The sequence below is a fragment of the Galeopterus variegatus genome, unplaced genomic scaffold, assembly GCF_000696425.1.
Source record: "Galeopterus variegatus unplaced genomic scaffold, G_variegatus-3.0.2 Scaffold520, whole genome shotgun sequence".
Classification (NCBI taxonomy): domain Eukaryota; kingdom Metazoa; phylum Chordata; class Mammalia; order Dermoptera; family Cynocephalidae; genus Galeopterus; species Galeopterus variegatus.
Window position 1 is genome coordinate 568,860 of NW_007726631.1, and position 22,243 is coordinate 591,102.

General features: G+C 37.9%; 1 protein-coding gene across 1 annotated transcript in view; it reads right to left on the reverse strand.

Annotated features, from left to right (window-relative positions):
- Positions 1-10,056: 10,056 nt before the first annotated feature.
- DSG2 (desmoglein 2) overlaps positions 10,057-22,243 on the reverse strand; it is a 32,259-nt gene continuing 20,072 nt past the window's right edge. The window contains exons 11-15 of the mRNA XM_008569617.1: positions 21,896-22,123; positions 17,922-18,149; positions 15,957-16,078; positions 14,463-14,798; positions 10,057-11,633 (exon numbers count right to left, since the gene is read on the reverse strand). Coding sequence (XP_008567839.1) covers positions 10,611-11,633; positions 14,463-14,798; positions 15,957-16,078; positions 17,922-18,149; positions 21,896-22,123 — 1,937 coding nt within the window. The 3' untranslated portion in view covers positions 10,057-10,610. The remainder of the gene's footprint in view (positions 11,634-14,462; positions 14,799-15,956; positions 16,079-17,921; positions 18,150-21,895; positions 22,124-22,243) is intronic.

Below are 22,243 nucleotides of genomic sequence, written 5' to 3' on the forward strand. Positions count from 1 at the left end.
AAAAAAAAAAAAAAAAAAAAAAAAAAAAAAAAAAAAAAAAAAAGTAATTAATTGGTTTTTTTCTGGTAGTATATTTTGATTTCTTGCTATTACTTTTTAGTATATCTATTATAGGTTTTTGGTATGGTTATCATAAGGCTTACAAAAATGTGTTTATTAAATTATTTTAAACTAATAACAACTTATCTTTGATTGCTAAGAAAAAAGAAAAAAACCAAAGCCACCTCTATGCTTTGATATTATTCCCCAACACACACTTTTTGACATTTTGTTGTTTCAGGTTACATCTGTTAATATTGCCTATCTTTTATATGGTTGTTGAATTTGTTATTATGTTGTTGGGTTTGTCTTTTAGTCTTCACAGTAAGGATATAAGTGGTTTATTCACCATCCTTATAACATTGGTATATTCTGAGGATGTCTCTGTATTTACTTTACTAGTGAGTTTTGTATCTTCAAATGTTTTCTTGTTACACTTTAGTGTCATCTTCTTTCAGACTGAAGAGTTCTCTTTAACATTTCTGTAAGGCAGTTCTAGTTTTGATGAATTCTCTGAGTTTTTGTTTTCTGGGAAAGACTTCATTTCTCCTTCATCTCTGAAGGTTAGGTTTGTTGCTTATAGAATTCTTGGTTGACAGTCTTTTTCCTTCAGCACTTTGAATATATCATCTCACTCTCTCCTGGCCTATAGGGTTTCTATTGGGAAGTCCACCAAGACCCTTATTGGAGCTCCATTGAATGTTACGTGTTTCTTTCGTCTTGCTGCTTTCAGTATTCCTTCTTTGTCTTTGTTTTTTTGATAATTTGATTATGATGTGCTGTGGAGTGTTTCTCTTTGGATTGAATTTGGTAACCTCTGAGCATCTTATACCTGGATGCTATTATCTTTCTTCATACCTGGGAAATTTTCAGCCATTATTTTCCTAAATATGCTTTCTAAGTCTCTTCCTTTTTCCTCTCCTTTGGGTATATCTATTATGCAGTGGTTATTTTGCTTGAAGAAATCCTATAATTGCTGCAATTCTGTTTCATTTTTTCTTATTTTCTTTTTGTTCCCCTGATTAGATAATTTTGTATGTTTTGTCTTTGAACTTACTGATTCTTTCATCTGTTTGATTTATCTGCTGCCAGAGCTTTTATTTTATTTTATTTCAAAGTATTGAGCTTTTTAGTTCAGATAATGTTGTCTTTATTTCTAGAATATCTGTATGGTTTTAAAAAAATTGATTATATTTCTTTGTCAAGTTTATTTTGCTCCTGGATTGTCTTCCAAATATCATTTAATTTTTTGTCTATAGTTTGCTTGTGACTACCTGAACATATTTAAGAGGATTATTCTGCATTCTCTGTCAGACATTTTGTAAATCCACTCTTTTTCTCTGTCCATGGCTGGCACTTTAGTGGTTTTCTTTGGTAGTGTCATATTTCTCTGTTCTTTCTCTATCTTTGTGTCTTTATGTTGATGCCTGGGCATTTGAGGAGATGGCTACCTGTTTCAGGTTTTATAGGTGCTCTTTGGTGGTGTTAGACCTTTACTGCTCAATACCAGAAGTTTGTCTCTGGTCTGTGGATTGTTTTTTTCTTCTGTGAATGATTAATATCAACCACAACCACTGAAGCATTGCCCTGGAACTAATTTTCTGTCCTGTGGATAATTCCTGGACTGGGGAAGCTTCCTGTGGGGGCTGGGACTTGGACTCTGTACCTGAGCTAAATTGCCGCCTTACTGTTATTTCTCAGACTGGGGAAAACTTTTTGTGTAGACCAGATTTTAATTGTTAGCTTTTTAGTCACTTTCAGATCATATGGGGTCACCACAGATGCAACTTGTCTGTGTGGAAATTCTGGCCTGAGGCTGAGTCTTTCCTGCAAACTGTGCCCCCTGCATTTGTATCACACTGACTGGTCTCCACTCTGTGATGCCCTGACCTCTGGATAAATCTTTCCTCCTCTCAGCCACAGCCTCTTTCTCCTATGTGGGTGCGGAGGAACCTTGTGAGCAGCTTTGCACTCTGAAGTGTTTTTTTTTTTGTTTTTGTTTGCCAGCAGTCATGGTGTCCTTCTCCCCTGCAGACTCCAAGGAGCTTCATGTAAAGGGCGCTGCTGTGGCTTTGCCATCTGCAGGTAGCTGCTCCAGGCAGTGTGCCACGTTCTCCTGGGGAATGGCTGGGGCTGGGGCTGGTCGGGTTGGTCTCTCTTCCCACTCGCCCCAGCTTTCCTTCACGTACTCAGCAGCTCTCTGCCTCTTCCCCCAAGTTCCAGTTATTACAGGATGGCAGTTTTTGTGTTTTAATAGTTGTAAATTGATCTATTGTGGGGGCAGAGGAGCAACACTGGGATCATCTATTCTGCCATCTTGGTGATGTCACTCTAGAACTTCTTCCTTAGGTTTGTGGTTTGCTTCACAGTGTTTTTTTGTAGGACAGGGGTAAAAAGGGGCCCATCCCCTGACACCAGAAATGAGTGAAGATGGCAGTCAGTAGCTTTATTCTTCATAAGATAAAACTCGAAACAGCTCAGGTGTCCATCAAAATGAGAATAGAGAAGCAACTTTGGCATAATTATACAACAGAATGCTACCGCCCACAGAAAGAAAGGTATTACTGATACACAAACCATAAGTAAATCTCAAAAACATTATGCTGCATGAAAGAAGCCCTATTCCAAAGTGTACAGGTTATATGACCCCACGTTCTAAGAAAGGCAAAAGTTAAAAAAAGTAAAGTTGTTGCCTCTGTGGGTGGGGCTGGGGTGTGAGCAAGAAGAAGAATTATTATTTTCTGGGGTTATGGTAACTTCTACATTTTGAAAGGGGTTTGGGTTACACAGGTGTATGTATTTGCCAAAACTTAGCAAATGTACACTTAAAATTGATGTATTTCATGATATGTAATTTTACCTTAGAAGAAAAAAATCTTGGACTTTAATTAATGACATGCATACAGATATATTTAGGGGGCGTGTACTTATGGCTATAATTTAATCTGAAATTCATCAAGAGAAATAAGATGAACTGATGGATGGATAGAGAAATGGATAGATGGATATATATGTGATAAAACAGAAAGATTAAAATATTGATGGAGTCTTGGTGATGTGAAGATGAGTTTTCACCAAAAATTCTTTCAAATTTGCTGTGTGTGTGAAAAGTTTCCCACTAGAATGTTGGGGGAAAATATCTATTGACACAAGGTGTGCCATTCAATTAATTTCAGTACTATTCAGTTTAATTTAAGGACCTTTCAACTACAACAAAAACAATTGTGCACCTGCCATATATAAAGCATTGTATTGATGTACTAAGGATACAAGAATAAATCAAGACAATGTTCTTGGATCACAGAGCTCACAATTTTATGAAGGAGATCAAAATAACACCAAATTGTCATGGGAACAAACATATGTCAATAGTTTTTTGTAATAAAAAAAGAGAAAAAAGACGTTCATATTTAACATTCACACCCCCACCCCTTCCTCCAGAATCTCCCACCTCCAGCCCATCCTCCACTAAAGGCTGAGTAGTCTTTCTAAAACCCAATTATAAGTTTGTCCTCTTCAGAAAGGCTCTGTGGCTGTCTGTTGCAGAGTGTAGCCCCACGGCCTTAGCTTCCTATTCCAAGTCTTCCATAGGGTGTCCTGTACATGCCTCTTCATCCATTCCTTCTGCTGCATCCACTGCCTGTGATTCCCCACACATTAGCCCCACTCACCAGGGTGACATGAGCCTCTTATCTAGCTAATCCCTCTGTTTACTTAATCTCCAATTTTCATTAAAAGCCCGTCTGTCTAAGAAGACCTCCTAGATATTCTCTCTCCCTTTTAACTTAGGAGGGTTGGGAATGACACAGAGAAATTCATCTCTCTAATTAGCCTTGGCATTTTCTATCTTTGATGTCTTGTTTATTACAGGCAGCTTTGGTTTTCAGAATAAACTATGTGTAACTACTTCCTCCACTATTTTGGGAGCCCACGGAGGGCTAGGGCTGGATTTTACTCATCTCTGAATGAACTTAAAGCCACTAAACACTGCTTTGCACATAGTGAGAATTCAACAAATGTTTGTTTAGTTGAATCTAGTTTTGCAGAAAAAGTCAATTCTATTCTTAAGATTAGCCCGCACCATACTGAGTGCATTATTTGTAATTCCATCAGTCAGTGTCATTTCCTCCAAAGCGCAGCCTTTTTAATAGAACCAAAGGTTCTGACTGATCTTCAGAAAGACATTTTGTGTTTCACCACGAAAGTAGTGGCACAGGTTCTATTAGACTTCTATAATCTGGGCCTCGTTTCCTAGGCAATCCTGAAGCATATGACACTTTGTCTGGGAGGCAAACAGTTAGTGAAGGACGGTATTGGCTTTTGTGGGTTTGCATTGCTCATGAACTTATTAAATTGCTTATTTTTTCCCTCTAGCTTTGGAACTGATTGATTTTTGCCTCTTTTACTGCGTGCATAGTGCCATCTTGTGGCCATGAAGCATAGAACACTCATATTTACTCTAATGGCGCTGAGGCAATGGTGTTCGAACGTGCATGGGTTTAGGTAACTGTGCTTCCGTTATTCCGTGATCTCCAAGTGGAAAAACATGCGAATTACTATTAGGTGAATGTGCACTTAATTTGCTGCTAAGCCAACTCGGGAGTCATCTAGCAGGGGTGTATTTAGAAGCATTTATGATGCTTGCTCTGTATTTTTGTATATTTCCCAACTTCTTTCACTGTGTTATCTCAAGGTCTGTTTTTCTCTCCCCAACCCAAAGATTTTTCTTTGAGAGCGAGCTCATCCAAACTTGGGCAATGGTAGAAGTGGTCCTTGGTGGGGCTGGCAATGACAAAACTTAATATTACTTCAGAAGGGTTCAACTCAAGAGGGATTGTAACACCAAACTTTCTGCTCATTTACCCAACTTGGTTCATAGGTTGGTGGGGGTTTTCTATTATGCGGAAAAATAAGAGTTCATTCCCACCCACTGATGGACTTGACACAGGCTTTAGAATATTCATGCCAATAATGCATTACAGCAAGTGGTGGGGTGGTGGTTATGATGGAAGGTGCAGGGGACGGAGGCTATGTTGGTACAGGATCCGTAAAATGAATGCTCAAGGTTCACACACATTGTTTGTGAAGTAGTAGAATATTTGAAGATAGACTGTGATAAATCAATAATGCCTATTGGAATTTCTGGAGCTATGAAGCCCAAAAACCTTTTCCACAATGATAGAAATACTTTATATTTGTGCTGTCCATTCAGTAGCCACTTGTCACATAGAGCATAGCCCTAGAGTGTAGGGGTAAGTACAAATCTAAAGAAGAAAAATTGAGTTTTCTTTGGTACGAAAAGGGAAAGAGACTTTCTCTGCCTTCTCCTTAGGGCATTCACTTTGAAACTAGCTGCCTGCATAGAGATCTAAGAAGTTTTATTATTTCTTTGGACAACAGCAATTAAGTAAACACCAGGGCCACCTCAATTACCCTTTGAACTTGAGAGAACTATGTATGACAAATGGTGCTGTACAATCTTCCTACGTGAAGACAAGTTATCATCTGTCTTGTGAACACATATGTTCTGCCTGCTTATATAAAAAGTTGAGAATTTTTTCTGTCTTTGTAATTTCTTTATGGGTTGCCTGTGATGCACATCACATTTTGGCTTAATGCTTACTCAATAATAAAACTTTTTTTTTTTTCTCTTCTACCTTTATGGAAAGGTTTTTTTAGATTGGCAGAAGGTTTTGTTTTTAATTATATTTCCTCAGCAAGAGCAACCAACTAAAAAATAAGCACAAGAAGGTGTAGTTAAAAGGTCACTAGAGGAACTGTGGTGGAATCTTAAAACATGCATTATTCAAAAGAAGGCAGGAAAGAAGGAGTAGAAAAATGAAAAACCAGATAGGACACAGAGAAAACAAATGCCAAGATGGAAGGCTTGAACTTATCCCTATGAATAATTGCTGTGAAACCTTCCATTAAAAGCCAGAAATTGTTAAAATGGATAAGAAAGCAAGATCTACCTATATGCTGTTTATTAGAAATGCACCAAAAATATAAAGGCATAGACAAGTGGAAAGTAAAAGGATCAAAAAAGTATACAAGTACTATGGAAACTCCAAGCATAAGAAAGCTGGTGTGGCTGTATTAATGTTAGGCAAAGTAGTTTTCAAGACAAAAAATGTAACCAGAGATAGAGAAAAACATTCTGTAATGCCAAAAAGGTCAACTCTTCAGGAACATACAATAACCCTGAATGTGTTTGTACCCAATAACACAGGTAAAAAGTTTCAAAGTATAGGAAGCAAAAGCAGGAAGAATTAAAGGGGGAAATAAACAAAGCCACAGCCAGTAGATTTTAACACCCCTCTTGCAATTCATAGAAAAAGTAGACCAAAAAATCAGTCAAGATATAGAAGATCTGAAATACACTAAAATAGTGAAACTAAGAAATTTTGATGTGTTATAAAGAATTAAGATTTAATTCTATGAAAGTTATCTGCAACGCTTCATTTCTAGGTGACGCTTGATCAGCAAGGTCTTTCTTATTGTATACATTTTGATGTAGTCGTGGTGTAGCAGGAAGTTAGAAAAAGGTAAGAGTGGTAAGAGGAAACCTGGTTATTTGCAAGGGGAAATACCAGACGTAGGCACACAGCTGCGCAAAAACAGCCACAGGAGAAAAAGACAGGGAGCTCCACCCGCATGTTGGGCACCATTCGGTTGGACCAATGAGCTCCCACCAGCTAGGGTGTCAATCAACGGAGACTACACTCAGGGCTCAACCAATGACCAAATGACAGGAATCCAGCTGGGAGGACTTCAATCCCCGGGAATGTAACTGTTGGGCGCTTTTGAGCCACGCTCTCTTGCTTGAACCTGCTCTGTCCTCTCTGGAGTGTATTCTCTCTCTGCTAAATAAGGCTGCTCTTTGTTTTTCACCTCTGGCATGTTTCATCCAATTCTTTGTTGGAGACATCAAGAACCCAGACTTAGCCAACGGAACCCCTCAGTTTCCCTTACCAGTGGCCAGAATATAGTTTGCAGAAATCAAGTAAAAGTTGCTTCCATGTGCCAATAGGCATGGGAACCCTAGGGTCACAAAAATATAATATAGTATTACTGCTTTAGGATGTCTTGATGTGCCAGTATTGAGAAATCTTCACTAATGTGACATTGTAGCATTGGCAGTGTAGACCAGAATAGCCACCACCAAATATGCCTTTTTAGCAGGATTATTTTGAGCTAAATATTTTAAGAAACAGCAGACACAGGAAGACAGAACCTATATTCTCCTTTTGCAAGGGAGATTTACACTTACTCGTAAAGGATATGTCCATTTGTAAGGGTGTCTCCCTTTCTGTACCAGAAGGATGACTATAAATCACAAGAGATTCTTGTCAATGGAGGAGACGCCCACTTAAATCTGCATAAGAAACCTTACCCTTGTTTACCATACTTTTTCCATACTTTGCCTTCCTATAGCTTGCCTCCCCATCCCAGAAACTCCAACCCCCCTTTCCCTTGATTTAGCCCAGGTTGGTATATTGTTAAACTAAATTTGGCCTGAGGCTGCCTCCCAGTACCTTGAGTCCCTGAATAAGGACAAACTACAACCTAGCTTGGTAAGTAAACAAACTGAAAGCCTAATTTAGGAGTATACTTTGTAACAAACAGCTGAGTCTCAGCCAATCACGGCAGCTGAGCCTGAGCCAATCACAAGGCAATACCAAGCTGTAACCAATCAAGGTTTGTATACCTCACTTCCATTTTTCTGTCTATAAATACCACCTGCCATGATTGCAGCTCCCTGTTCCCAAACCTCTTCTGGTCCAATTTTATGAATTCTTTGCTCAATTAAACTTGGTTAAATTTAAGTTTTTCTTTTAATAATATAAAAACCTAAATTCTAACCACCTCTTTGAAAATCCCTGATTTTCTTCCATGTACGTATGAGATATACATGTTAATAGACTTCTGTATGCTTTTCTCGTTTGTCTGTTTTGTTACAAAGCCCCAAGCTGAGAACCTAGAAGGGTAGAAGGAAAAGATTTCTTTCTTCCCCTACAGCAGCAATTCTGATCTTTTCCCTTGTAAACTATGACAAGCACTTAAAACAGCCTCTTAAACATTGGTAGAAATGATTTCATCTCTGGGTCAGATGTGCCAGCCTCCTCCAGCCAAATCCAACAGGTTCCTCCGGTGTTACTTTCTGGGCAGAGAAACGACATTTCAGTTCCTTAGGAACAAGGTTGCCAGAGTTGGCAAATAAAAATACAGGGTACCCAGTTAGATTTGAATATCAGATAAACAACAGATAATTTTTTTTTTTTTTTTACAATGGGACATACACTAAAAAACTACTCATTGTTTATCTAAAATTCAGATTTAACTGGGCTGTCTAGTATTCTACCATACATAGGGAGACGACCAAGTTCTTCCAAAGAAGCTGGTCTGGTGGCTAGAAGCAGATCTAATTAAATAACGAAGTCCAAGAAGCACCTGCCTTTAGGGTACTCTCTCCTCCAAAACTCAGCTAGATTGCTTGCAAAATATGATATAGCAATAAAAAGATATGGGGAAAAGGGTAGTCTTTTTATTTAAATATTTTATGATGATATACATACAAATATAATCTTCCGAAAAACAAAATGTAAAAAATAATGCAAATCCCCTTTTCAAGAACAAAGAAAACCATTTAGAAAATGAAACGTGATTATGCTATATACAAGAGACACTAGGTTTTTAAGCATGCCCCAGGATTGGAAGCTTAAGACCAAGTTTTGTTTGTTGTGAGTACGAAGATCATGTTTACATTTTCACACAGTAGTGATACTCCTGTTGCATATTTGGCAAAATATAACTAGGTATAAAAAAAAAAACAACAACAAGACAATTACTAAGTAGAGATTAAAATATTCTAGATCATAGAAGAATGACCTCCACCTTAGCCATGGACTTATAATGTCTAAAAATATTTGCGTTTATCTATCTATATACTGTTAGCAGGAGCACACTGTATAAAATCCTATGCATAACAATTCATGTCAACAATATTTTTAAAAATGTCTACAAAAGTAAATTTTTAAAGTTTCATTTCCCTAGCAAAGTATCTTAAAAGTTAAGAAATTAGTCTTTAAAAATTATGAAAATTTTGTGCAGGAAATATTTCTATAAATTATTACTGATATGCACATATATAAGGGTACTTCAAAAAAAGTTCACGAAAATGGAATTAAAAAATAATATGTATCTTTCCACGAACTTTTTGAAACTCTTGTATTTTGAAATATGATTGTTTCTAGGAGTAATAAAATACATCTCTTTAGGAGCCAAACGACCCAAATAACTTTTAAAAAAGAAAGGCAAGGATGTTGTGCAAAATCAGGACTATTATTTGAGGTTTTTATAATATGATATTTACTGCTCATATACTAAATCATGACCAGACAGTCAATGACTTTGAGACATCAAAAAAGATCATTTCCAACTCATAATTACAGAAATATAGGGTCCTTTGATATTTTTGGCAACTGTAGATAAAAGAATGGTTTGTAAAATTCAGTTTAATTCCACAAATATTTATATGGCACTCATTAAAGGCACTGAGGATATACAGCAGTAAAATAGGCATGGCTCCTCAAACAGCAAGGAATACAGCTGGCTAATTTACCTGCACTAAGTTGCAGCTATTTAGAAATGTACCCTGAGGTTTTTTTTTTTTTTTTTTTTTTAATGCATATTAATACTACAAAAAGTAAAATTATTTTATATTTCTAAATTTTGTCCTGGATTATTCAATTAAATTTGAAGTATTCAAAATTTTCATGACTGTTGAGAGACAAGAAGGTATAATTACTACAAAAAGTAAAATTATTTTATATTTCTAAATTTTGTCCTGGATTATTCAATTAAATTTGAAGTATTCAAAATTTTCATGACTGTTGAGAGACAAGAAGGTATAATGCTATTTTTAAGACCATGCAACAAGCAAGTGGATGTGCATGCACACACCCCCCCACCAGACACACACACAGTCATGTGCACAGAAACATACAATATGTCTTCTTACCCTGTCAATCTTCCAAAATTTATTCCATCTTACAGATTAAAAGGGTTCCAGTCTTAAGGAAAACAAACAACAAAACTGATTGCCCAGACTGTGCATGTATCTTTGGAAAATGAGTTGTTGATAATCTGCTAGGTAAAGTACAGTACGGAACACAGAACACCAATGTTGAATGTTAATATGGTTTGCAAAGAGACCCAATCAGTTCCCTGGTTTGCTCTACTGGACGGCTGATGAACTGGATACTCTATGTTAATTTGCTAAATTCTGAGAAGCCAGATTTACTCTCTATCTTTTGTCGATATTGTTTGCGTAACTCACTAAAAGGCACTTAAGAAACAGCATCGTCACTCTGTGTCCTCAGTAAATCATGGAGCATTTGTGAAATACACTCCCAGAAGCAGAGACAGCGTGGCTTATCAGTGACTGAGAAGAATTATAAGCTTAATGTGCACGTCTGTACGCATGCCTGTAAGGCTCATGAAAAGCAGGTTATGTTGAAAGCATGCAGTCACTGCTGTAGACTCTGGGTCAGTTTGTCGCTGACTGCTGTTTAGGAGTAAGAATGCTGCATGGTGCTATGCTTGGTAATTCTGGTGGAAGATGTAGTTATGGTAGCATTAGTAGGACCAGATTCCTCTAAACCTATATTTGGCAGAGGGCCAGAGACTGCAGCTCCAGAAACCATGGTTTTTGTAGCCTTCATAGAGGTTTCAGTGGGAATTTGGTAACTGGATTGCAGAGTGGACATAGGTGCTAGCACTCTTTCGGTTACTGTCACATTCTGTCCTACTGCTGCACTGGGCAGAGCCACAGTGGGCTGCATACTGGAGCTGGGGGCAAGGAAGCTCTCTCTTTCCTGCACCATAACATAATGTGCATCTTGCAGATGCTGAGTGCCTTCCAGAGGATTTGATATACCCCCATTAGGCTGTATTACTCTTTCAGTAACCACGACATTACCTTGAGTAGCATAATGTGGATCTACCAAGGTAGAAGCTGGTGCATATACTCTCTCTGTCACGATAAGGCTCTGCGGCTGTTTAGGATCCAGGATTACTGTGCTTGGTGGCAGAGTGGAGCCTGTGGCATAGGAAGCTTCTGTCACTACAATATTACCAGAAGCCAATGGGTTAGGAAGAGATGTAGCTACCTTTTGACCCTGCCTAGAAGACACAGATCTTTCAGTGACTATTTCCTGAGTTACTGTCTCTGCACTTGCTTCATGCAAGGGTTTTTGAACTTGAAAGCTACTGCCAGGTGAGTAGGCATTGTCTGAATTAACCACAGTTTGCTCATAGAGTGAATGGGAAGCTGTGTTCCTACTTGTTTCTGTGACAGGTTTTTGCCTCTGCTCAATTTCCATATTGGTATCTATTTTTTGACCCAAACAAACTTCAGCTAGTGTCTTAAACTTAAGTCCTAAATCATCCAAAAAGCGGTCATCTAGCTCTCCTTCAATAAAACTGCAACAGCCGATGGAACCATGCAGAGATTCCGTTTCTTCCTGAGAATAAACCAGAAGGCAATCTTTGGTTGTGTGAATGTCATCATCTTCAGCGTAAGAAGCTGCTTTCTACAATGGAAATAGAAAGAGACAAATAATTAGCACCACAAATTTTTTTAAGAACTCTGTATTCCTGTTCAAAATTCACAACCTGAATCTGATTACCAGGAAACATCAGAGAAACACAAATTGAGAGATAACCCACAACACGACTGGCCTTTATTCTTTTTTGTTTTCCTTTTTGTCTTTTTTTGTGACCGGCAACGGGATCGCAATCCTTGGTGTTGCGCCCGCACCATGCTCAACCAGTGAGCGGACCGGTCTCTATATGGGATCCGAACCCTCGGCGGGAGTGCCGCCGCGCTCCCAAGCGCTGCACTCTACCGAGTGCGCCACCGGGCTGGCCCTGATTCTTAATAAATAATAATATCATGTAAAACAAAGAAAGGCAAAGGGGATTGTTTGAAATTAAAGGAGACTAAAGTGTCCTGAAAACTAAATGAAATACAGGATCCCGGACAGAAAAACAATTGCTAAAAAAGACATGATGGTGTTAACTGGCTAACTTAAAATATGGACTGTGTTAATGCTAAGTTTCTGAATTTGTTAACTGTACTGTGGTAATGAAAGAGAATGTGTGTGTGTGTGTGTGTATGCAAAAGAGAGAAAGAGGCAGAGAGACAGGATGGAAAAGCAAATAGCAAATGTGGCAAAATGTTAATAATTAGGTGATCTGGGTAAAGAGTATACAGGAGTTCCAAGTTTATTATACTACTGTTGTAAAATTTCTGAAAACTTTGAAATTATTTCTAAATAAAAAGTTAGTACATACACACATAACCAGGACTCACTTGAGCAAAATTAGAGAGAAGGAAATATATCAAAATCAAGCAAACGGGGCACAAGAATTGAGCTTGGCAGTGAGACAGAAACGGGACAAGTGGTTTTCCTTGACACTGACCATATCCCTGTTAAGCTAATACTTGGGGGTGGGTAGAGCATGGTTTTAAAGAAGGAAGAGTGGAAAGGAGCAGAAAGTGGGAAAGCACTCCAGTAATTTGCAAACTTAGAAAAGAAGGGACAGAAATAAATTGCCTTCCTCAATGGAAACCCCTCCCTCAATCCTCTCAAGTGCCCTTCAGATGCCTAACACTCCAACTCTGCCCATCCCCATGGGGACACGGGAGCCTTGTGCTCAAGAAAGTCACCCAGTCCTGCTTTTTTTCCCCCCAATTATCCTTACTATGTCTGTAAGATCTGTAGTAATGTTCTTTATTTCATTTCTGATATTGATGACTTGTGTCTACTTCCTTTATGTCCTAATTAATCTTGTGAAGAGGTTTCCAGTTTTCCTGATCTGTTTAAATGATCAGCTTTTGGTTTCATTGCTTTTTCCCCCCTATTTTTTGTTTTAACATTTCATTGATTTCCTTGCTAAAATTCATTATTACCTTATTTCACTTGCGTTGGGTTTAATTTGCTCTTCTTTCAATAACTTTTTAGGGTGGAAGCTAAGGTCATTAATTTGAGGCCCATCTTCTAATAAAACCATTTTTGCTACAACTTTATAAATTTTGATGAAGAGTGGTTTAATTGTCAGTCAGTTCAAAATGTTTTCCAATTGCTCCTGTTATTTTATTTACTTATTTTACCCATGGGTTGTTTAGAAATGTGTAATTTACAAATATTTGGGTATACTATATTTCAGATATCTGTTTTTTATTTCTGGTTTAATTTTTTGTTGTCAAAGTAATTGTATGACTGCACTTCTTTTAAATTTTTAAAATATATTTTATAATAATATTTAAATATTTAAATATATTTTATTTCTCGAATATAGCCTATATTGAAAAGAACGTGTATTCTGCTTTTATTGCATAGTGTTCTGTCAATGCCAATTGGATCCATTCAGTAGACAGTACTATGTCTTCTATATCTTTACTGATTTTGTCTACTTGTTCTTTCAATTACTGACAGAAAAGATTGAGTCTTCCAACTATAATTATGGATTTATCTAATTCTCCTTTAGTTCTATCAGTTTTTGCTTCACGTATTTGAATTTCTTTTATTAGGTACTGACATATTTAGGAGTGTTAGGCTGCCTAACGAACTGACCCTTTTTCCATTATGAAATAAATATCCCTGATTGTTCCTGGTACTGATGCTTGTTCTGAAATGTATTTCGTCTCTTTGCAACACTTTTATCTTCAGTCCTGCTTCTAATTTCTAATTCTAGGCATGAGCTTCCTTACTGCAACTGATCACCTTTCTTGCAACTTTCCTAAACATTTCTTGTGAACCCCCTTAATAGCAAAGACAAGTGTTCTCATACAGAAGGTAAAATTTAAATGGACTTACTAGATTGTGTTTTTTAGGTCACATAATCTCCGCCCCTCCCTACTGGACTCATCCCTATCAAGCATGCTCCTGCAGAGGGATTGCACTTTCTGACCACTGCCATCTGGCTTAGTCGCGTGACCTGCTATGGTCCAGGAAAGGTGAGTATAAAACAGTGGAGCCTTTCAGAGCCACTGTCTGGTTCTGCCATTGCTCACTTCCCTGGACTACAAGGACGACAGCTTCCCAGGTACAGTCTGCTCTTTCGGCGTGCATCTTGGAATCAAGACAACATGGAACAGAGCAGAGCTGAGCTGACTGGCAAAAACATGAATGTAAGTGAGAAATAAGCCTTTGTGAGACTGAAATTGTAGGGTTGTTTGTTATCACACCATAATTTAGCTAACACTCACAGATTCAACGGGTTACATTTCTCTTTCCTAAAAACAAAGAAACAAAACCCAAAGTCTCATTTAGATCCAAGGCAATGATTACCCTAATGATACCACATTCACATACGATTTTTTTTTTCTTCCCCCAGACATAAAAACCAATCCTTACATCAGTGAAATAACTTCTTAAGAACTCTTCGTTCACTGCAGCAGCAGCTGCTCGAGCTCCGGCCATATCTCTGGAAGCCCCTGTGGCTCTTGCGGTCCTTAGGGTTTCAGTGACCATGGTGGCTCCTGCTGCCCCTGCCATCTGGGTGGCCCCACCAGAAAGAAGGCTTTTGTGTTCTTCCCATCTTGTGTCCGCCTCAGACATCTCATGTTGTACCCTGGTAAAGGAAGCAGAGCTACTTCCTTTCATGGCGGCTCCCTTGGTTATGGCACCTCCTACCCCGTTTCTTACAGCTAGATTCTCCCCATGGTCCACGGCCAGGAGTGTTGGCACCACCTGTGAGAGCAGATACAGTGGAGAACTGAGTCACACGGCTGGAGGATCAGTACAGCTGGGAGAAGGGTCTGAGCTAAGTGGACATAGGAAGCAATAAGCTATTTTTCTGCAGAGGCAAATTAGGGAAAGTATTATGGGCTGACTAACTTCTATTTGAATCTTGTGAAGATCTCCATGCTACTTTCTTATTTCTTAGCTGATATGAAACCTAAGGAGAAAACAAAAACCAAACATTCAGAGATGGTCTCAGCTCATCTACTATACTGGAACCAATGGCAACTCTCCCCTAGAGTTTGATGCCTTCTTCTATGGTTATAGAACCCTTAATTTTATTTTTAGCTGGACACATGGCCACCTGAAATAAAGACTCTATTTCCAAGCCTGTACTGTTACCAGGAATGGCCACCTGACTAAGTTCTAGTTCATGTGAATCAAGCAGAAACGGTGTGTGCAACTTCCAGAGTGTGCACAGGCGCGGTTCTTCACCTTTCTCCCATCTGCTGGTGGGAATATGGGGACAGTAGTGATCGTGTGGAGCATGAACACAGCATGGGAATGGAACTCAGCCACGGGGGAGCAACGAGAAAGGAGGAGCTTGGGGCCACGTTGTGGAGGAATCATCATGTTGACCTTGGACTGCCCCCAATTACGTTTAAGCCACTGTTGAGTTCTCTGACACATGATGCTAAATCATAGCCTATTAGAAATGGCAGATGGTGATGAACGACCCAGGGAGAAGATGCAATAGAGAGACCAGGGGAGATGGCTATTAAATAGTTAGGAAAGGGGATTTTCAACATTTTACAACTATCACGGGGGTTGTCCATTTACCTGTGCCGACCCTATGTATTGAGGGGAATGGAAACGGAGCAGTGTCTGTTCATGAAAGATTGCCCATTTAATATCAGGACAAAAATTTCCATCCTAAATCCCTACACACACTTGCTCTCCCTGACCTTGCTCTACATTCTCTGTAACACAGGACATGTCCCAGTGGAGTAAAACATGTTGTTGTTTGAACGCTTTGTTTGACAAAGGCATGGGAGTGAATCTGTAATGACCACTTTACCACTCATGACCAAAATGTTAGGGACACTTCCCAACACCCCTTTAAAATCAGAAAAGAAGGCAAGTTATATTGATATCTGATGCACTGACCTTGTCTTCAGGTGGTGCCCCTTCATTATTCCAAGGGTGCAGCATCTCTATAGTGCCAGGTATGGGGGTAAAGCCTTTGGCGCCCTCTCCACAGTGGCATATCAGCAGCAAAAGTGGTACAACTGTGCAGAAACAAAATTGAGTACAGGGAGGGTTAATCCTGACATATGTCTGAATTTATATTGCATAATTGTGGAATTTGCACATCACTTCCTAGAGTTCAGTCTTCACTTATTTATAGCCCTATTTTTCTACTTTTCTTTTCTTCACCCTGATCCAACTTCACCAAGCTTATTTTGGGTGAGCTATACCAAAGCCTGAAGGCAGGATGACAAGTCTCACAGATTCAAAGGCCAAGTTCACAGCAAAGAGTCTGTCTGTGGTTACTGACTAGAATACCCGGACTGGATTAGATAGTATACAAATCATCACAACCAATTTAAGGATTATTATTTTTTTTAAAACCACTGTCTGAATTTTTTTTTGTTTTTTTAAGTTTGCTGTCTGAACAAATATATGCAGTATAAAGACTAAAAGCTCCTAAGAGCAGAAAAATTTCAATATATTCAAATATTCTAAAAAACTGAAATTGCTGTAATAATTTACCTGAAGTATTATTTTGTACAAGACATGACTCTCTGAGGTCCCATTAACCTCTGAATTACCTAAGTTCTATTTTCTAACATGATTCTACATTAAAAACCCTTAGAACATATGTAACATTTCATCTATAATTCAATAGAATTTCAGAGCTCCCTCCTTCAACTTTATTCTACCTTAAGGAGGAAGTAAAGGAATTCCAATGGTGGACCCCTGGTCAGTGCAGTAAAGAATTAACCATACCCGCAAGCAATCCACCCAAATTAGCTTTTATTGCTACTCCCATTTGGCAGCTTGCAATGATGAATCAACTACACCCTAGATTCCTCTTTATGTAAAACAGCACAGTAACTATAGCTACTGTGATTAATAAAAAGATTAAAGTTACCCAGTGGCAATTCAACACATTCAACAAATATCAATCCGGTGTCTGTCAAGTGTCATGAGCCACATGCTCATGATGCTCCAGTGAATCCTGGGTAAAGATGTGGTCCCAACTCCAGTACCTACCTACAAACTTGGTGAGCTAAGTCATTCAACATCACGTGTCTGCTTTTTTACATATAAAATGGAGATAATGGGATAAAAGTACACTGTAAACTACTGAGTGCTGTGTATTCAACAGAACATCGACTAATGGCTTTAACAGCTCCTCCTGTGTCAGAGGTAGGCTGCCTCAGAGGTCAAGTTCAGAGGTCAAGTGGCGTGGTATTCCATGTGACCCTAGATTGCAGTCCTTTATTCTTTCATGAGAGGAAACCTCAGGTCTTTGGAGGACAGGCAGGGAAGGCAGGACTGGTTGAGAATGTCTTGTCATTGTACAGAGGCACAGAAGTGCTCAGAGGGTCTGGCTACTGTGGTGCCAAGCAGGAGTCCTGGGGAGGCGGAGCTTTCACAAGTTGAACGTGCAAAGCAAGGACCAACTGAAATAAGCTGAGTTTGTAAAATAACCTTGCATCCCTAATCCAAAGTCATGCAACAAATCTTTTCTAACAGCCTATTTGGTGAAGACACTGTTCCAGGCACCAGGCACCAGGAACACAGCAGTGAAAAGCAGACAACATCCCGCCCTCCCAGGGCTATCACAATGGGGACAGCAACAAGGTTTATGCCAAAAGATTGTTGAAGAGCACACATAACCTCAGTTATTTAAATCAAAAAGTGATACATTTTAGAAAACCATTCTGGAGTCCTACAATAAGCTTTGGTGACTGTATCAATCATCAATCATCATTTCCCTCTTCACCCTCAGGAGTGTTTCAGTGTGGTTACAGAATACTGCAAAGAAATCAATGACCACCATAGCAGCAAATCGCTAGTGCACTTAAATTACAAAAGCTAAAGAGTGGCTTTTAAAAGACCTACGGAGCAAGAGCAGAAGGGCCAAAATCATTAGCGCAATCGCTGCGGGTCCCAGGCCGACATGAGAATCGTGCAGCGCTTCCACGCAGCCACTGCCGTCCAGACACTCACAGACCGTGAGCTTAAGGATCTGCTTTTCAGGGCAGCTGAGGCCTTGATTATCAGAAATCAGGAATTGAACCTCACTACTCCCAAGCTTTTGTTCACTTTGTTGCAGTAGCACACTGGTACCTATAAGGGTAGGAGGCAGAAGAAAACAAAAATATAAGTGATTACCAAGGAAGGGGAAAAATTAAATTACAGAAATGTTCTTTAGTGACTGATAATATTTAGCTCATTAAAAGCTTTATTCTTAACTTCTCAGCAAATTAATGCTGTGTGCTTGTTAAAATTCATCCATAGACCTGGAATATGCAATTTAAATAGCAAAGGATCAGATATAGACATCTTACTTTTACGATGATTACTTTTAACAAATGCGTGTGGTCTGCCGAACGCTAGGAACTGTTGTATGTGCTGAGAATACAGTGACAAACAAATAGTAAGTTAAATAAATTTCTTTTGAACGGACCTTATTTTACTACTTCTTAAAAAGACTTTACTAAGGCACTTTTCAAGCACAGACAATAATAGAGAGAAAAGGCTAACTTCCATGGTACCCTCCCCAGCTTTAATAATTTTCAAAAATGAGCCAATTGTCTTTTATCCAGTCCCCTTCTTTTTGTTCCCAGCATATTATAAATTCAAATTTTGAAAAATTTCAAACCTACAGAAAAGTTGAAAGAATATTACAGTGAATATTGACATACCCTTCACTAATTGTTTACATTTTGCAGTAATACTTTCTCTCTCTCCACACACTTTTTTCCCCTAACTTTTTCTGAACTATTTCAAGGTAAGTTACAGATAGCATGGCATTCTTAAGCATATACCTTGTGAGGCTAAGGGACATTTGTACTCTTACAAAATTTATGATTGGTATAACAATACAATATATACTATATATATCTAATATATATCATATACAAATTTTTCAATTGTAATAATGTGCTTTACAGTTTTTTTTCCTCTCTTTTTCTGATCCCGGAACCAATCAAGGATCATGCACAATGCACTTAGTTATTATTTTAGTCCCTGTTAATCTAGAACAGTCCCACCCTCTCTTTTGGCCTTTTAAGACCTTAACATTTTTGAAGGTCACTTACTTCAAAGGAGGCTCCATGGTTTGAATTTGTCTGATGGTTCCCTCATGACTGAACTCAGGTTGTACATTTTTGGTAAGAATATGACACAGGAAGTACTGTGTAAATGACCTCATTTTATTTCTAAGAATGTGATTAATGATCATTTAAAAATTTTTCTTTCATATGAATAAAACTAATTCCCAGTTTTCACATGAATAAAAATAATGATCAGTTAAAATAGCTTAAAACTTTTCTAATATATATATAGAAAATTTATTTAAAAGCAATTTACTTGCAAGACATGATGGAGAATGCAAAGATAAAAATAATTTTGGTTTTATTTTTATTTATTTTTTTTAAGTAAGAAATAGCTTCTTATTTTAAGTTCCAAATTCTATGGCATTTACTCTCTCTGGCTAGAAATATACTTTTAAAATTGTCTCTAAAGCTCTGGGAAAGCAAGGAAAGGATCTAATCATTCATTTCAGGAAAACACGGCCTGGAAGAATACAACCAAATTCATGATGAGCTCTTAGGAGGTAATGGGGAAGTAAAGAAGGGTCTTATGAGGGGCACAAAGGAATTTCCACTATATCAGTTATCATTAAAAAAAAAAAAGAGGTCTGAGTCAAATATGACACATCGTTAATATTCTTTTAAATCTCGATGGTAGGTATAAAGCTGTCTGACTTATTAGTCTCTAAAATTTTCTGTATATAAAATTTTTCCCAGATAAATAAAAATAAAAATAGATAGGAGCTATTCACTATCATAAGTTGGCCAATCACCTTATTAAATAACCATGGAGAAGAAAGCCTGGGTTACAGAATCCTCTCTCCATACATCACATAGTTACATAAAGAATGATCTCAGTGACTTCCTGTTATAACATTCTAACATGTATATCCCAAGTTTTATGTTCCCAACAGTATGAAAAAATTCAAGAACTTACCAAGCTTAACTGAAACATCTTTATTTTTAGATAGAAAAATCCATTTATATATGCGGAAAGGCAGCATAGCATAAAGGGAGAGAGTAGAGACTTCAGAGCCAAATCCTAGCTCCAGGTGTTTATTAGCTGTGACCTTAGGAAAGTCCCTAAAACTCTTTGTGTCTTTGCTTCCTCATCTGGAAAATGTTGACAACCATAATACAAAACTTCTAGGGTTGTTCATATAAGAGAATTGCTTAGAACAATGTCTGGCATATCTCAAACACCATGTGTTGCTTAGATAAAATAAGTCTTAGAATCCCAGCACGTTCAATGCAAAACATATTTATGTATCGTAGTCAAAGAAAGGCAAACTCCAATCAAACATGCAGACTCATTGGGAGGTTCAGACTTCTGTGAGTACAGATTGAGATGCTTTTCAAGTTTTGAGACCTGTAACTCAATTATCATAACAAGAATCATCTCATCGGGATGTCTGCCCCAGGGCTCATGTCAGCTGAAAACCTGATCGGAAGGAACCTCAATCAGTTTAGTAACTGTCAACCTTACTGAAGAAGCATCTTGAGTTAATGAAGGGCAGAGCTTAACTGTCTTCTTCAAGTGAGTGAATAAACCCTAAGAAGATTTGGAATTAAATATAAGAATATTTAAATAAATTACGGACATAGTTTTAAAATTTTTGTATTGTAAGGAATTTATTAGTATTTGTTATTTTATATACTTGTAATATTTTTAGGAACATTAGCCCTATTAGGGTGACGGCTTTGTAATTTCAACTTAGAAAGTGTCATTGTGCTACTGATTTGAATGTAATTACAGGTTGAATATCACTAGTTTGTTCAGTACTGGAATACTGAAGAGAAGTTCAGGTTCAATGTAATATATTTATAAGTTAAATTTATTGAAATTTTAGAGTATTACGATCACAGGGAGATATTACTTGTTAATTCAGATCATTTAAACACATAAAGAAGGAAACGAATATACCAAATTTATAAATGAAGTTTGAAACGTTGAAGGTGTTAAATTTGTGAACTGGACCTGTTACCCAAAGCCTCTTAAAATGACTGTAAACATTTGCTAGACTTAAAATAACATAATAAACCTGCAAATTGAGAAAAACTTGGGCACTGCATTTGAAACTTTTCGGAATGAACACTAATTGTTTAAAACAAAATAGTCTTCTGGATAGACAGAGTCCTAATGCATTCAAAACCACTCTGAAGGACACCCAAAAGCTCACATCAATTAGTGGGAAACGTCCAAGATACGGGCATGTCCACTGGCATGGCGGAGAGTTAGACAGACCTCTGTCATGCGGTCTCCATCATGTACTGCCTGTGTGACTTTGAACAAGTTAGTTAATTTGAGTTAAGCCAAGGTTTCCTGAGCTGTAAAGAGGGAATAATGTTATGAAGTAAGAATTAAATATAATAATGCATAGAAAGGGCCAGCAGAGTGCCTGGGACATAGTAAGTGCTCAATAAATGTTATCTTAAATGGAATTATTGTTACCACCCTTCAAGATTTTTAGAAGGTGCCTATTGTGATTGTCACCCTTACACAGGCTTGGTATTCCTCACCTTATGAGACAAAACTACTTCAAGAGCTATTTGGAAAATACTCAGCTACCTTCAAGATATTTTTGATTATTTTTATTCCCTCCACAGGCTTATAAAAGAGACTAAGATATTATGCTGGTAAATTCAGACCCTCATTCTATAAACTCCTTTAAAAGGAAATTTAGTTTATGAGAAGAAACACAACTGATATTATAAAGATTTTAGATATCAATCATGCTTAATATTTAGATTTTAATGTATTCCAATGACTTTGCTTACTTTCTCGGTGTATTATTTTCCATTGTTCTGCCATCCCGGGTGGTTCGTCAATGACAGAGAAACTGAAGGGCTCACTGTTTGGGTATCCATCCAGGTCCTTTGCAGTAATGTTCACATACTGCACGTCATCACAGATATTCTGCACTGGGTCCACCAGTGTGGGACAATTGTCATTGATGTCTTCAACTGTGATAACGACGGTGCCAGTGATGGTCTTTCTAGGATCATCTTAAAAATAAGGAAGAAAAACTATGTACATTCTGATTGTATTGCTGACAACAGACATACTTTGAATTCTCTTTGCCAATCTGGTCAGGAGAAAGTACCACTTAAGACATTTCCTATCCT